Raw genomic sequence first — 14,389 nt, forward strand, 5'->3', positions numbered from 1 at the left:
GTCCATGTAATTGTCCAGGCAAGAATACTGGAGTGGGTTGCCATTCTCTTTCCCAGGGGATTTTCCTGACTTAAGGATCAAACCCAGGTCTCCTGCATTGAAGGCAGGTTCTTTACCTAAATCTGAGCCACAGCGGGCTCTCATTATTCCAAAATCTCTTCCAAAAGTGTCTATGGCCACTCTCACAAGACCCAAGTGGAAGGTTGTGAGTGTGTGTATGGGCTCAGTTATGATAAACTCTGTGACTCTATGGAATGTAGCCTGCCAGGCTCCTCTGTCTATGGGATTTTCGTTGTTGGAAAGTAAACTGGAGCCAATGATGACAGCAATCTTAACTGATTACAGCTAAAATATCTTAATCTTGCAAACAATCATCTCAACACATAGTTAAAACCCCTTCCAGAGGCCTGGAAGGGGACTGTATGAGAAGCAGGTTTCAAGTTCCGCTGTGTTAGCTTCATGGCAAACTGCTCACTCTATTTATGTTCTATTTTCTCCTCTATAATGACTAAACCTATTTATATTTACATCACCCATGGAAACCTGAACACTGCATGCACACAGAAAGGACTCAACGCATGTTTTTAAAACTGAATTAAGCCCACATATCTGGACATATTGTTCAAATATAATAATTCTTATCTGTTGATATAAATGACAAGGTATTTCACCAACCCATAACACTGTCATTCATCCCTGACCTCTACCCTGGGCACATACATCTCAAGTATTCCTTTCATTTAACAATAAGGATGCGTACACTCAAGAAAAAATATGAAGAGTAAAAAAAAAAATTAATGTTTTAAAACATGTTTTCACTACTTTGACCTTTCACTACTTTTCACTACTTTGACAAAAATTAATGTTTTCACTACTGTCTCTTGAAATTAAAAAAGGATACTATTCAATACCCATCAAATGGCATGAACCCTGCCAAGAAGCCTCACTGATCTCATCTCTTCTCAAATTCCAAACAAAGCCCCAATGGCCCCTACATCAAAGGATGTCTTTAATAATATGCATTCCACTGTTCTTCCTGGAAAAACCTATTACCAATCTTACCATTATTTTAAACCAAGATGTGCTCATAATTTTGAAGGTGTCCTTTATACATCTAAAGCTAAATGTACATCAAAAATATTTTCATTAGATGGTTATTTAAGGTCCACAGGGCTGCTAAGATCATACAGCAGTTTTCAGCTCTAGAACTACTGTTAATAACTCCTGTGGCTCACAGGAAAAACACATTCTACTCTAGCGGAGCCGGGAATACAAACTAAATCCTATCAATGACTACTCTCTAAAGAACAGGTATATTAAAACTGGTCTGAAGGTCAGTCAAGTGCACCAGTGATAAATAGAAGATTGTGTATCAGGAGCCTGAGTGAGTGTCTAACTTCTGAATTAATGATGTGAATGAAAACTTCATCAACATGTATATAAGAAACTTTTATACCAGGCAATAATGTCTTTTTATGACTACAAACACATAAACACTGGGGAAAATTAAAATTTCAAGTAAGCCACCTAAGATAAATCACATACCCTCTTGATTCTAACCAACAAATCACCCTCCTGTCATCACAGAAATATTTCATAAACATACTACCCATTTTAAGATCCTGATTCATATTTTCTGCCTTTTAAAATATTCTCTAAAGAACTAATTTTTCCTTCTTCTTTAATCTCCTTCAGCCATATATCATGCTACTATCATGGACACATTAGTAAATGACTTAAAGTTACATCTGAATGCCAAATAAAATTATCCATTCTTGTTTTCTTCTAATATTGGTTTCATTTCCATGCCTCCTACATTTTTCTATTTCTGTTACAATGCATTTCTAACTTTTTAATTCAACCCAAATGGGGATATTCTGTATGTGCTGATACTATTAAAAGAAAACAAGAACTAAAAATCAATTACTGCTACCACATTCAATTCCAAAACCAAGAATGAATGGGAAGTGCTATTTCTTTCATGGAACTAAATGGAGTGACACTGCTGATAGTGGTAAGAACCAACTATTCAACAACCGCAGAGGGAACAGTGACCAGCAGAAAGATTCCCCATAAATAACACCTGTCACCTCCCAGACCAGGGGTTCTCAACCAGGGACAGCTGGCCAAGCCTGGAGACTTCAGCTGGGAGAGGGGGCGGGTGATGACCAGCATCTGGTGGATAGACCCCAGGGATGATGCTCAACATCCTACACAGGCAAAGGAGAGTGCCCACAACAAAGAACTATTCAGTCAAAAATGTCAGTGCATAGGCTGAGAATCCATAAACTCGACATGTGTCCCAATTCTGGGTAAAAAAATACAGAAGCACCATGGTGCTGTGAAAGGACCACAAGATCAGGGAGAGAGGGAACTAAATTTTACTGAGTAGTTGCCACCTATCAAGCCTTGCATTGGGCACTTTACACATACCATCTCACTTAAACCTCCATCCCATGGGAGAAAAGTGATCTATTCTCATTTTATAGATGAGAGGTTGAACTCAGGGAAATTAAGGACTATTCAAGGTCACTCATCCAGAAATGGAAGGAATCATGATTCCAAATCAAACCAAACCTGTTCCTTTCCACAAAGGCTAGAGGTTAAAAGACCAGGATTTGATTCAAAGAGTTACCAATATGAATTTGAGCACATCACTCCTCAACCTGCATTTAGAAAGTAAGTCAATGGATACCATCTGAAAATACAAATGCTGTCAAATGCCAACAATTATGCTAAACATCTTATAACAAAAAACAAAGTGCTCTCTCCGGCTTGCCATCTTGGCCAACATGGCCGCCCCCTCGCTCCCTGCGTGGTTGGCTTTGCAGACGCGAGCCAGGACCCTTCGTGCCTTTTCCACCGCTGTGTCTCCTGTCACTGGTGCTCCGAGACTAAGCCCGCCTACAACAGAAAGAACCTCCAGACATGAACAGCCACCAAGAAGAAAGGCACTACCTCCCAGGACAGAGAAAATGTCTGTTGACCAGGACTGGCCTAGTGTTTACCCTGTTGCAGCTCCATTTAAACAGTACCTCTTCCTGTTCGAATGGGTTATCCAGTAAAAATGGGAGTGCCCATGGCTAAGGAGGGAAATCTGGAGCTTCTAAAGATTCCCAATTTTCTGCATTTGACTCCTGTAGCAATTAAAAAGCACTGTGAGGCTCTTAAAGATTTTTGCACTGAGTGGCCCGCTGCGTTAGACAGTGATGAGAAATGTGAGAAGCATTTTCCAATTGAAATGGACACAGCCGATTACGTTTCATCAGGACCATCTATTCGAAACCCCAAAGCACGAGTAGTGACCTTAAGGGTTAAACTTTCCAGTTTGAATTTGGATGATCATGCAAAGAAGAAACTTATTAAACTAGTGGGAGATCGATACTGCAAGAGCACAGATGTGCTTACCATCAAGACAGACAGGTGCCCTTTAAAGAGACAGAATTATGATTATGCAATGTATCTACTAACAGTTTTATACCATGAGTCTTGGAAAACTGAAGAGTGGGAGAAAAAGAAGACTGAAGCAGATATGGAAGAATATGTATGGAAAGACAGCTCCTCAGAAAAAAACATCCTGGAGACCCTTTTCCAAATTAAAGCTGCTGAGAAAAATCCAGAACTAAGTAAAGAGGAGCTCCTTAGTACTAAAGAAGTTGAAGATTACAAAAATTCTGTTGTTAGTCTTAAGAATGAGGGTGACAATGAGCATACCCTTTCTCAGTACAAAGAATCAGTGAAGAGACTATTACATTTGACGTGAATTATATAGAAAAATTTCCTTGATTTACTAATTTTATGATACATATGTAATCAATTTGATATAAAGTTGAAAATTTTTTTAAAAAACAAACAAACAAAAAAACAAAGTGCTTCTTAGAATGGAAGTTCATGATTACCATTTCTCCTTAAAAACAGAATTTATACAAGGGTGCAGAGTACCAAGTTGTACAGCGTTTTTAAGAATCAAGAGTAAACGTTCAGAAGATATGGTGCCTTCCACCACCACACAACTACTCTTAATACTAGAAAGAAAGAAATTATCTAATATAAACAATATTTTTGTATGAACTTCCCAGATTTTCAATCAATTGACCCAAAAAGCTGAAGACCATTTCAGCAACTTTGGTGGGGCTCTCTCCACAACAGAGGAGGAAAAGGATAGATTACAAGTTCAATACTGCTGCTGTGGGAAACAACTCTGCCATTCTCTCCAGAGAGCCAGAATGTATTCCAAGAGATCAATACATTATCATTCATACCAATGATATAAAATGTAAATCATTTCAACATAAGGTTATGACTTTTTAAAAACCTACCACCAGAATCCATCAATCTTTGACAACTAAACTACTGGTAGGTTCACAAACACAACTTGAAATCTGGGATTAAATTCAAGGATAATGTAAACAAAAAGAAGTTTGTTCTTTCTAGAAGTCATCACAACTAATGCGACTTCTAAAAGCAGGCTGCACACAAACACTTTTCCCCTTGAAATCTTGGATCTCCAGGCATGGTTTTGCTGTATTTTATAAAAGTATATTTTCATATCATATTAATACACTGTAAATAAATTATAACTGCAACTATTTCCCACTAATATTGTCCAAGTTTAAAAGCAATAGACACATCAAATAAACTAAAAATTTGTTTGAAATAATTTCAAAACAATCATTAAAAGACTGGCTTTAAACAAAATTCTAAAAATCTGTTTACCCAACACCAAATATAAATAATAAATGTTCTGTTGGAATTGACAGAACTGATAACACACTCTTTTGACTGTTCTCTATTCTAATCAATAAGAATTTTCATTAAAACTCTATTCTGAAGTACATCTTTCACTTTAAGCATTCTGACACTTCCATCAACTTTCTAAAACTAAGAGTAGATTTTTTAAATATTTTTAACATATTTGTCCCTCAGAAGACTGAATTAAACAAAAACTAATAGAAGAAACATTACCAATCTCTTTAACATCGACAGATATTTGGGTAAACTGCAGCTATACACTGATGGGCAGGTGGTAATCCCAAAGAATTTACATCAGATAATAACCTAAGTAAAACCCATTCTATCTGACATCCAGTCAACTTTTTACTTTACAAGCCTGTTTTTCATTACAATAAATTTTAACGTACAGGGAAATCGTATTATATTGTTTGTCTGTTTTTAACCAGTCTCTTCATTTCTCCCCAAATAGCAGAATTCCCCTCAGGGCTCAGATTTCTTTACATTTCCAACCGAGGGAATATCGCTGTCCATCTCTGAAAACCACGATCTGCTGACAGCTTCCCGCGAAGGCGCAGCGGCCGGGGACCAGGTGCGGGCGAACCTGGGCAGCGCCGAGCGCATCCCACCTGGGTTCGGCCGCGAGCCGCACGAGCGCGCGTCCCACGACCGACCCCGCTCCTCCCCCGCCGGCCGCCGGCTGGTCGCCTCGACAGGCCGCAAACTGACCCTCAGACCCACGCCCCCTCCCGGGGCCGCCTCCAGACCCTCGCCCACGCACCAACCCACTCCCGCGGCGCTCGGCCGCAGACCTGGCCCGCGTCCCCGGCCTCCCGGGGCGGGGGAGGGGGAGCTGGGGGGAAGGGCCCGGGGCGCGGCAGGGGTCCTCCGTGGGACATGGGGGACCGCGGTGGGGGAAGGGCCTCGGGGCCTCGGCCAAGGTCCTCCAGTGGGAGACTGAGAAGTAAGCAGGTCGGAGGGCCGAAGGCTGGGGTAGGGGAGGGTCCTGGTGGGGCCGGCGCCCGGGTGAGGGTCCTCCGTGGACCGTGGGAAATGGGGGCCGCGAGGAAGGGTCCGGGGTCCAGAGCTGGGGACTGAGCGTCGCGAGCGGCGGGGAAAGGGCCCGCGGCGGGCCTCCTGCGGAGGAAGGGGGTCGCGGGGGACGGCTCACCCGCGTCGCCGGTGGCGGGCGCCAAGGTGACGGCGCCGTCCCTCCACAGGCGGATCTGCGCGGCCGAGCGCACCCGGCGGCGGGGCTGGCGGCGGCCGGCGTCCGCGGCGCGCAGGGAGCCGCAGCACTGATAGCACACGGCCCACGCCTGCTCCTCGTTGATGGGCTGATTGTAGAGCCGCAGGATCTCCTCCAGGCTCAGCGCGTCCTGCGAGCCCGCGGCCGCCCTGGCGTCCGGAGGCCCCTCGCCGCCCTCCGGGCCGACCGGCTGAGCCATCCCGCGGGTGGCGCCGCGCTCGGGGCGCCGCGTCTCCTCAGCTGCGGAGCATCGTCTCTGCGCGCCGCCGCCGCCTCATCCCCGGAACCCCGCCCCACGTGCCGCGCGCGCCGCCGCGGGGACAGGGCGGAGACCAGGCCGGGACCAGGCTGCAGAACTGAGCTGGGGGAGGGCCGAGGGACTAGGCGTGGGCCCTCGCGCCTGACGAGACCACCGCCAGCCGGTAGCGGCGCAATGGCGCCCGCGGCCCCGCCCCACGGCGCACAGCCCTGGGGTTCGCCCCGCCCTCTAAGCCACGCCCCAGTGGCGCACCCCGCCCATAACCCCGCCTCCACGGACGGCCTGGCTCCGCCCCTCCTCTGTCCCGGGTTCTCCGCGCACTTCGATCCCCGCCCCCAGGTTGGCCCCGCCGCCCGGAGTCGCCCCTCGCCTGCAGTCGCACCTGCATCACACCCACGCCGGCCTCCACGCTGGGACAGACTTCGTAGTCGCCTGGCCTCTCCCCTCGCGTCCTGTTTTGCTCGGTTGGGTACTGTCGCCATCAACGCACCGGACCGTACGCTCGGATAACCTCCTTCTCCGCTCCCAACTTCACGAGGGAGTGAAGCCCCAGGAGGACAGGGTCTTTATGGGTTTTGCTCACTGACTTCTCCCAAGCGCACGGATCAAGGCCTGGGGTACAAGCTTGTAGCAAACAATCGCAGACATCCTTCGGATTCGTTTGTGACGTTTGTACAACTTTTCACCAAGATAGTGTTCCCAGTGACCACACGCCTACATAGCCAAGCTAACCCAGTCTGTTCACACCTCATGAACCGCTATCACACGGACATTTAGCCATAGAAGAAAAGGAAAAAAATCCTCCTGGGCCACGATGGACCATTGAGTGTGCGATAAAAGAGAGTTCTTGGATAAAACAATCGCTCCTTGGCAAATGAGTTTAATTGGTAACACTCCACTCTCAGACTAGTCCTGTATGAGAAACTTACAGAGTTGAAAGCATCAATCAGTAAGGTATGTATCTAATGGTAAATACCAAAAAACATTTTAAGGCAGTTTTATGTGCAGTGTTAGATATTGCACCCTCAACAACTGCATCTTATAGTAGAAATTATTAATACAAGTCGATTCTTAATGCCTAAGACACCACAGTACATAAAGCAGGAATAGGGAGAAGACAAAAAGCAAGAATAGATGACTTTGAAAGAGGAAGGAAAAGCTTCTCCCTGGGCACTCTATTATAATTTCATTACAAGATATACAAAACAAACCTTTGAAGTAATGTCACTTAATTACTGGTTTATAATCCAATTTGTAAAAAATGCACTGTGTGTGCCACATCCCCAAAAAGACAAAGGTCAAATTCCTTACATGATGACATAGATAGGATGGATGTAGATACACAAAACCTCTTGATTAAAAACATAGAAACTAATGCTAAATTTTTGCTGTTTTAAAAGTTTAGACCCCATGTGAATTTTGAGAATACAGATGACTTTATTAGTTTTGTTTTTGTTTGACTCTGCCTCGTGGCATCTTAGTTCCCCTACCAGGGATGAAACCCCAACCCTTTGCCATGGAAGCCTGGAGTCTTAATAACTGGCCTCTAGGGAGGCCCCTAAAGCACTGGTTTTGAGTAATACTGAGAAACAGAGGAATGGTCTACTTTGATAGACAATAGCACCATCTTCTGGCCTTATGAGATATTGCTGCAGTGTTGCACTTAATTACAGCCAAAAGTCACAAACATTTTTGTCCTTCCTCAAAAAACCACAACAAACTGTGGAAAATTCTGAAAAAGAAGGGAATACCAGACCACCTGACCTGCCTCTTGAGAAATCTGTATGCAGGTCAGGAAGCAACAGTTAGAACTGGACATGGAACAACAGACTGGTTCCAAACAGGAAAAGGAGTACATCAAGGCTGTATGTATATTGTCACCCTGCTTATTTAACTGATATGCAGAGTACATCATGAGAAATGCTGGGCTGGATGAAGCACAAGCTGGAATCAAGATTGCCGGGAGAAATACCATTAACCTCAGATATGCAGATGACACCACCCTTATGGCAGAAAGCGAAGAACTAAAGAGCCTCTTGATGAAAGTGAAAGAGAGTGAAAAAGATGGCTTAAAGCTCAACATTCAGAAAACTAAGATCATGGTATCCAGTCCTATTACTTCATGGCAAATAGATGGGAAAACAGTGGAAACAGTGTCAGACTTTATTTTTTTGGGCTCCAAAATCACTGCAGATGATGACTGCAGCAATGAAATTAAGACACTTGCCATGGAAGAAAAGTTATGACCAACCTAGACAGCATATTAAAAAGCAGAGACGTTACTTTGCTGACTAAGGTCCGTCTAGTCAAGGCTATGGTTTTTCCAGTAGTCATGTATGGATGTGACAGTTGGACTATAAAGAAAGCTGAGTGCCAAAGAATTGATGCTTTTGAGCTGTGGTGTTGGAGAAGACTTTTAAGAGTCCCTTGGACTGCAAGGAGACCCAACCAGTCCATCCTAAAGGAAATCAGACCTGAATGTTCACTGGAAGGACTGATGTTGAAGCTGACATTCCAATACTTTGGTCACCTGATAATGGTCAACTGACTCATTTGAAAAGACTCTGATGCTGGGGAAGATTGAAGGCAGGAGGAGAAGGGGATGACAGAGGATGAGATGGTTGGATGGCATCACCGACTCAATGGACATGAGTCTGGGTAAACTCTGGGAGCTGGTGATGGACAAGGAGGCCTGGCGTGCAGCAGTCCATGGGGTCGCAAAGAGTCACACGACTGAGCAACTGAACTGAAAAAAAAAAAAAAAAACCAAATGATTTAATCAACTGAGCAACCCATGAGCCAGACACCTGGTAATCCTGGCATAGGGCAGTAAATAAATCTCAGGAGAACAATGAAAGAAGAGAGCAGAAGTGAGGGAAAGAAATCCAAATTTAACCTTCAATGTTAACTTTAAAAGATGTAGTCTTTAAAAAGATTCACAACAGGACTGTTTTCCCTTCCTAAGTGATAATTTTTTAAAATATGAATAGATTTTAGCAAGAAAAATATTTTGGCACTAAATCACAGGAATATACAATATTACATACAACAGAAGGGCTTTTATTTTTGCCAAATTCATTACTGATATATTGTGTTTAAATTTCTTGCCTTTGTGAGCATATGTGGAATTAAGTTGTGGCAAGATTCTTGAGAGTCCCTTGGACTGCAAGGAGATCCAACCAGTCCATCCCAGAGGAGATCAGTTCTGGGTGTTCATTGGGAGGACTGATGTGAAAGCTGAAACTCCAATACTTTGGCCACCTTATGCAAAGAGTTGACTCATTGGAAAAGACCCTGATGCTGGGAGGGATTGGGGGCAGGAGGAGAAGGGGATGATAGAGGATGAGATGGCTGGATGGCATCACCGGCTTGATGGACATGAGTTTCAGTAAACTCTGGGAGTTGGTGGTGGACAGGGACCCTGGCGTGCTGCGATTCATGGGGTCACAAAGAGTCGGACATGACTGAGAGACTGAACTGAACTGAACTGAAGATGACTAGTTAAATGTTTGATGTTCCTTCTGTATGCAGAAAAAGTAAAAGGTAAATCCTTAAAAATCCTAGCTATCTTGTTATAAATCCATTCATTGTATACCCCCGAACACTTGATGCTTTTTTATACAGAGTGTAATTGTACTAATTTTTATATGATTTTTCAGAACCCTTTGCAATCTGGATAAGCCCCAACTGTCTATCACCCCCAGGACTCTTAGAAAGTGACCACTGACAACTCAGAGGCTCTCAGAGGCTGACACCACCTCTGCAGGTTCAACCAACACTGTGGTGTAGCTCGGAACCTTCTGTTTCTCATTCTCAACTCAAATTCGAAGATTCAAACATCTTTATGTACAGTTTACTTTGTTCCAATTTCTGTCATTGATTTTCTTATTCTGTGGCTTGACTACCTTTAAAAAGTCACTCTATGTAGTTAAAATGTCTGCACAACTCAACATTTGAATGCCATCTTCAGATGCTGAGGTCTGTGAAAAGTGGTGGCCTGTGTTATTTACTCTGAATGTAGTTTTAGTTTTTATTGATTTTGCTGTTATATATTTATTAAACAATGGAATCCTTGAGATGTTTTATCATCTTATATTTACTTATCATTTTCGCAGAATAAATGTACTTCGTGTTTCACACTCTGGACATGCTGGCTGAGCTGCTCCGAGTCTTTCAGGGAGCACGGCCTTTCGGGGGACACGCTGCCTGTGCAGCCCACGCTTATCCCAGACACTCTCAGATAACTGCTCCTAAGAGGCACATTCACCTAGAAAAGTGCACCAAAAAGGAAAAAAATAGAACAGCATATTTTTTTTCAGTGTTATCACCTAAATTTTCTCTGCCCACAATTATAATACCTTATAACTTTACAGTGATTTTTTTAATACTTTCAAAGTGCTTTCCTCACTTATACAACTTGAAGGTCAGACATTATTTATCTTACAGATGACATCATAAACACAACAAAACACAGGGCTGGTGACTAAAGATGCAGGACGACTAAAGATGCAGGACTGGGATCCAGACATTCTGACCAGCCCAGCTCTTTCTGCTGCACTAAAACATCTCTCTCAATTAGCCCAGAGCACGAAAAAAGTCCTGACACTTCATCCCATCTGCAGCAATCAAGAGTACAATAAAAAGCAGATGCTATAAAATTTGTATCTACCAATATGATCAATTGAGTCAGGAAGATCCCTTGGAGAAGGAAATGGCAACCCACACCAGCATTCTGTCCTGGAGAATCCCCATGGACGGAGGAGCCTGGTGGGCTTCAGTTCATGGGGTCAGAGAGTCAGACACGACTGAGCGACTAAGCAGCGGCAGCAATTAAACTTTTGATAGTTTAAACACTTTAAATAAACGATGTGATGCCCCATCTCCCTGATGAATTCATCAGCACTTTAGTACCCCCAGAGCACTCATCTTCACCACCATCTACATGACTCCATCCCCAACAAAGGCTATACATGATCACTCCTCTAAAGGAGGGGAATTCTATCAACAATTCTAAATGCAATTTGAAACTCATCTCTTGTCACTGGGTTATCAGACTGAAGTTTAACCAAAAATCCTTAAAATTAGTCATGCAAACCTTATATGCAGAACTAGAAGTACATTGGCCCAGGTAAGAACGCAACAAAATTGTTTTCCTCAAGTCTATAAACTTGTAAAGAATTAGCTCTTTTCTTATGGTAAAGAAATATGATTATTGGAAAATCCATTACTGTCCTTTTACTGAATTATAACCTAAACCAGTGTTTTCCCACAACATTTTCTGTATCATATAAGTTTACCTAACCCACCTTGATGAGATGAAGTTACACACCCACCTATAAAAAATGAGGAAAAGTAGAGCAGTGAGGTGAAATATATGAATAGTAGCATATTGGTATGTCCATGGGGGACTCTGGAAAACCCAAGGTCAAACAATAGTTATATTTCAACTTCTTAATGTGATTCTTCTTTGAAACAGTAGTTCTAAACCAAGAAAGAAAGATAGATGGTAGGGACTTCCCTGGTGGTCCAATGGCTAAGACTCTGAGCTCCCAGTGCAGGGGGCCCAGGTTCAATCCCTGGTCAGGGAGCTAGATCCCACATGCTACAACTAAGACCCAGAGCAGCCAAATAAATAAATAAAATTTGAAAAAAAAAAAAAAGAAGGAAAGATGGTATTCCTATCATGAATGTTAGTTTAATTATTAGCTTCAATTAGTTAAGATTTGATTTGGAAAAGACCTCAAGAGACCTAAATTTTTAGCCAAGTCACTATTTCACTCTTAGGGAAATTTGAATCTGCAGGGGTTATATGATTTAAATTACTGCCAGTTGCCAAAGTAATCCAAATTTACTTCCTATAACATAAGCTTTCCAGCTTCTCTGTTTTAGCCATGTTACCTTAAAGTTCTCACTGGATTTCAAAAGCTAAGCAGTAGCTTAACTTCTTAATCCCAGTGGGAAATAGAAAATAACACAACAGTACAAAAATATCTGTATTTGATAGAAAGATGTTGATGTTTAACAGTAATTTCTTGAAAATATAGAATTCTCAACGAAACTTTTAAGAGACCAGAATTTCAGGTTGTTTAAGGTAGAGACATAATCCATTTTCAGACTAGTCATACCTTACTGATAAGGTGAAGCTAAACTTTTTTTCAAACCTCTGTTAATATCTTTATTAAAAAAGAAAGAAAGAAAACTGGCCCTTTCTTTTTACTCCAAAAACCTTGTCTTTTCCCCTAATGTACACAGATAAAAGGTGGAGCTGCCCTCAGGTCTAGAGTTTTTCTCTGACCCCGTGAAAGGCTCATTTCTTTTTCAAAGTCAACACATAACCAACACACATATGGTTTGCCTTTTAATTAAATTGAGCAATGAATGAACCACCTTCTAGTTATCTTTTAAGCCTTGCCTTGGTGATTTTTGTGCAAGGTTATGGATATAGCTGTATTTTCATGTCTATTCACTCACTGTCCTGAGAACCTGAATTCCTGTGGCCACTTAATCCTTTCTCAAGGATCATTCATGGAGCACAATGTCTTCCTTTCTGCTACTTGCTATGCATGCTCATTCGTCTCAGCTGAAAGTGCAACCCTTGCTCCTACTTTCTGCCTAGTCATCAAACCCTTTTAAAGAATCTTTAGAAGAAAATCACTGACACTGAAATTCATAAAGATATGATTCCCAGATTTCAACCTGAAGCTCTCCAATATTTTAAACAAACTTCCTAACTATTCTTTTAATGGTATTATTATTATTCCCTTGCAAGATTTGGTAAGTAATGATCATTCTTCACCTGTAACACTTTCAAAATGCCATTGAAGTTTTCAGTTTTAACTAGATTATCTTCTTTTTAGCAGAAGTAAACTTTAATTTTATTTATGTTATAGGATTATAAATATTGGGTCAACTTTCCTCATCTAAAGCAGAGCAGTGAAGTCAGCACCCAGATACTTTATGCCAACTATTCACAACCTTTATTCTGATTTAATACATAAGATAGAAGACATTTATTTATAAAACATTCCTACAAGCACATCTAGGGATATTTGAAATTCTCACCTATTTCTACCTACACTGATTTTTCTCCACTTAGTAAAAAATGTCCTCATGCAAGACAATGAAACGAACATGACAAAATTAAAAGCCTAACAGCACATACTTAGCATCTTAAATTTGCCTTAATTATTTTAAATACAACATTAAAACTGAAAACTCTTTCAAAGCACCTAAAAATGTGTAAAATAACTAAGAAGAGTTTATAACATAAAAGAAGTGTTGTAAAAGATGACAAGGGATTACCCACAACTCCAGGCAGGGCCCTTCCCATAATCCCATTTTACAAACAGGCAAATGAGTCTCAGCCCAGACAGAGCAGCCTGCTCCTGTTACAGTTATCAAGTCAGACATGAGACCTCCATCAGGTCTTACCTGTACAGATTACAGCACAAAAACTTGCATTTTCTAACAATCACTAGTTGGTGACTAAGTAGAATACCAACTGATTAGAATCTTATTATATGTATTTTAGAATAAAAATATACCATGTAAAGACATATTCAAGAAGACTGCAATTAATTCTGAACATGTGTTTGAAAAAGAACCTAGTATTTCCATGGAAAATTACAAAGAAGGAACTATTGAATTAATTTCATTTACCATATTTAAAATAACCTCTACTTAAAATATACAATCTATTTAACCAGTTCTTATGATCAGGTTTATTAAAAGCTGAAGATTCCAATTTAACATCTTTTAACTAAACCAAAGACACCAGAAAAATAAATTACTAATGAGTATCACTTATGAATATAGACACAAAAATCCTCAACAAAATAGTATTAACAAAATGCATGATTGTGTACAGACTCCTAAGGAATCCAACAAAAGACAAAAAAAACGTTACAATAAATAGTCCGGCAAGGTTGCAGGATACATCAATACACATAAATCAGTTGTTATTTCTATACACCTGCAATTAACGATCCAAAAAAAAAGAAATCCAGTTACAAGAGCATCAAAAAGAATAATAGGAATAAATGTAACAAAAGAAGTATAAAACTCACACTTGGAAAACCACAAAACATCGTTGAAGGAAATTAAAGATTTAAAAGAAATATGAAGGCAACTCATGCTCATGATCCTAAGGC

General features: G+C 41.6%; 1 protein-coding gene and 1 pseudogene across 5 annotated transcripts in view; one reads left to right on the forward strand and one right to left on the reverse strand.

The window, feature by feature from the left end:
• Window positions 1-6,500, reverse strand: part of SPIRE1 (spire type actin nucleation factor 1) — a 141,048-nt gene extending 134,548 nt beyond the window's left edge. For 2 of the 5 annotated variants that reach the window (XM_018039420.1, XM_018039421.1), the window contains exon 1: window positions 5,903-6,497. In XM_018039420.1, the coding sequence (XP_017894909.1) occupies window positions 5,903-6,179 (277 nt within the window). In that variant the 5' untranslated portion in view covers window positions 6,180-6,497. Of the gene's footprint in view, window positions 1-5,902 lie in introns of all 5 variants that reach the window. The other 3 variants (XM_018039419.1, XM_018039424.1, XM_018039423.1) reach the window with 3 other exon arrangements.
• LOC102179338 lies at window positions 2,784-3,842 on the forward strand (annotated as a pseudogene).

This window comes from Capra hircus, chromosome 24 (assembly GCF_001704415.2).
Source record: "Capra hircus breed San Clemente chromosome 24, ASM170441v1, whole genome shotgun sequence".
Taxonomy (NCBI): Eukaryota; Metazoa; Chordata; class Mammalia; order Artiodactyla; family Bovidae; genus Capra; species Capra hircus.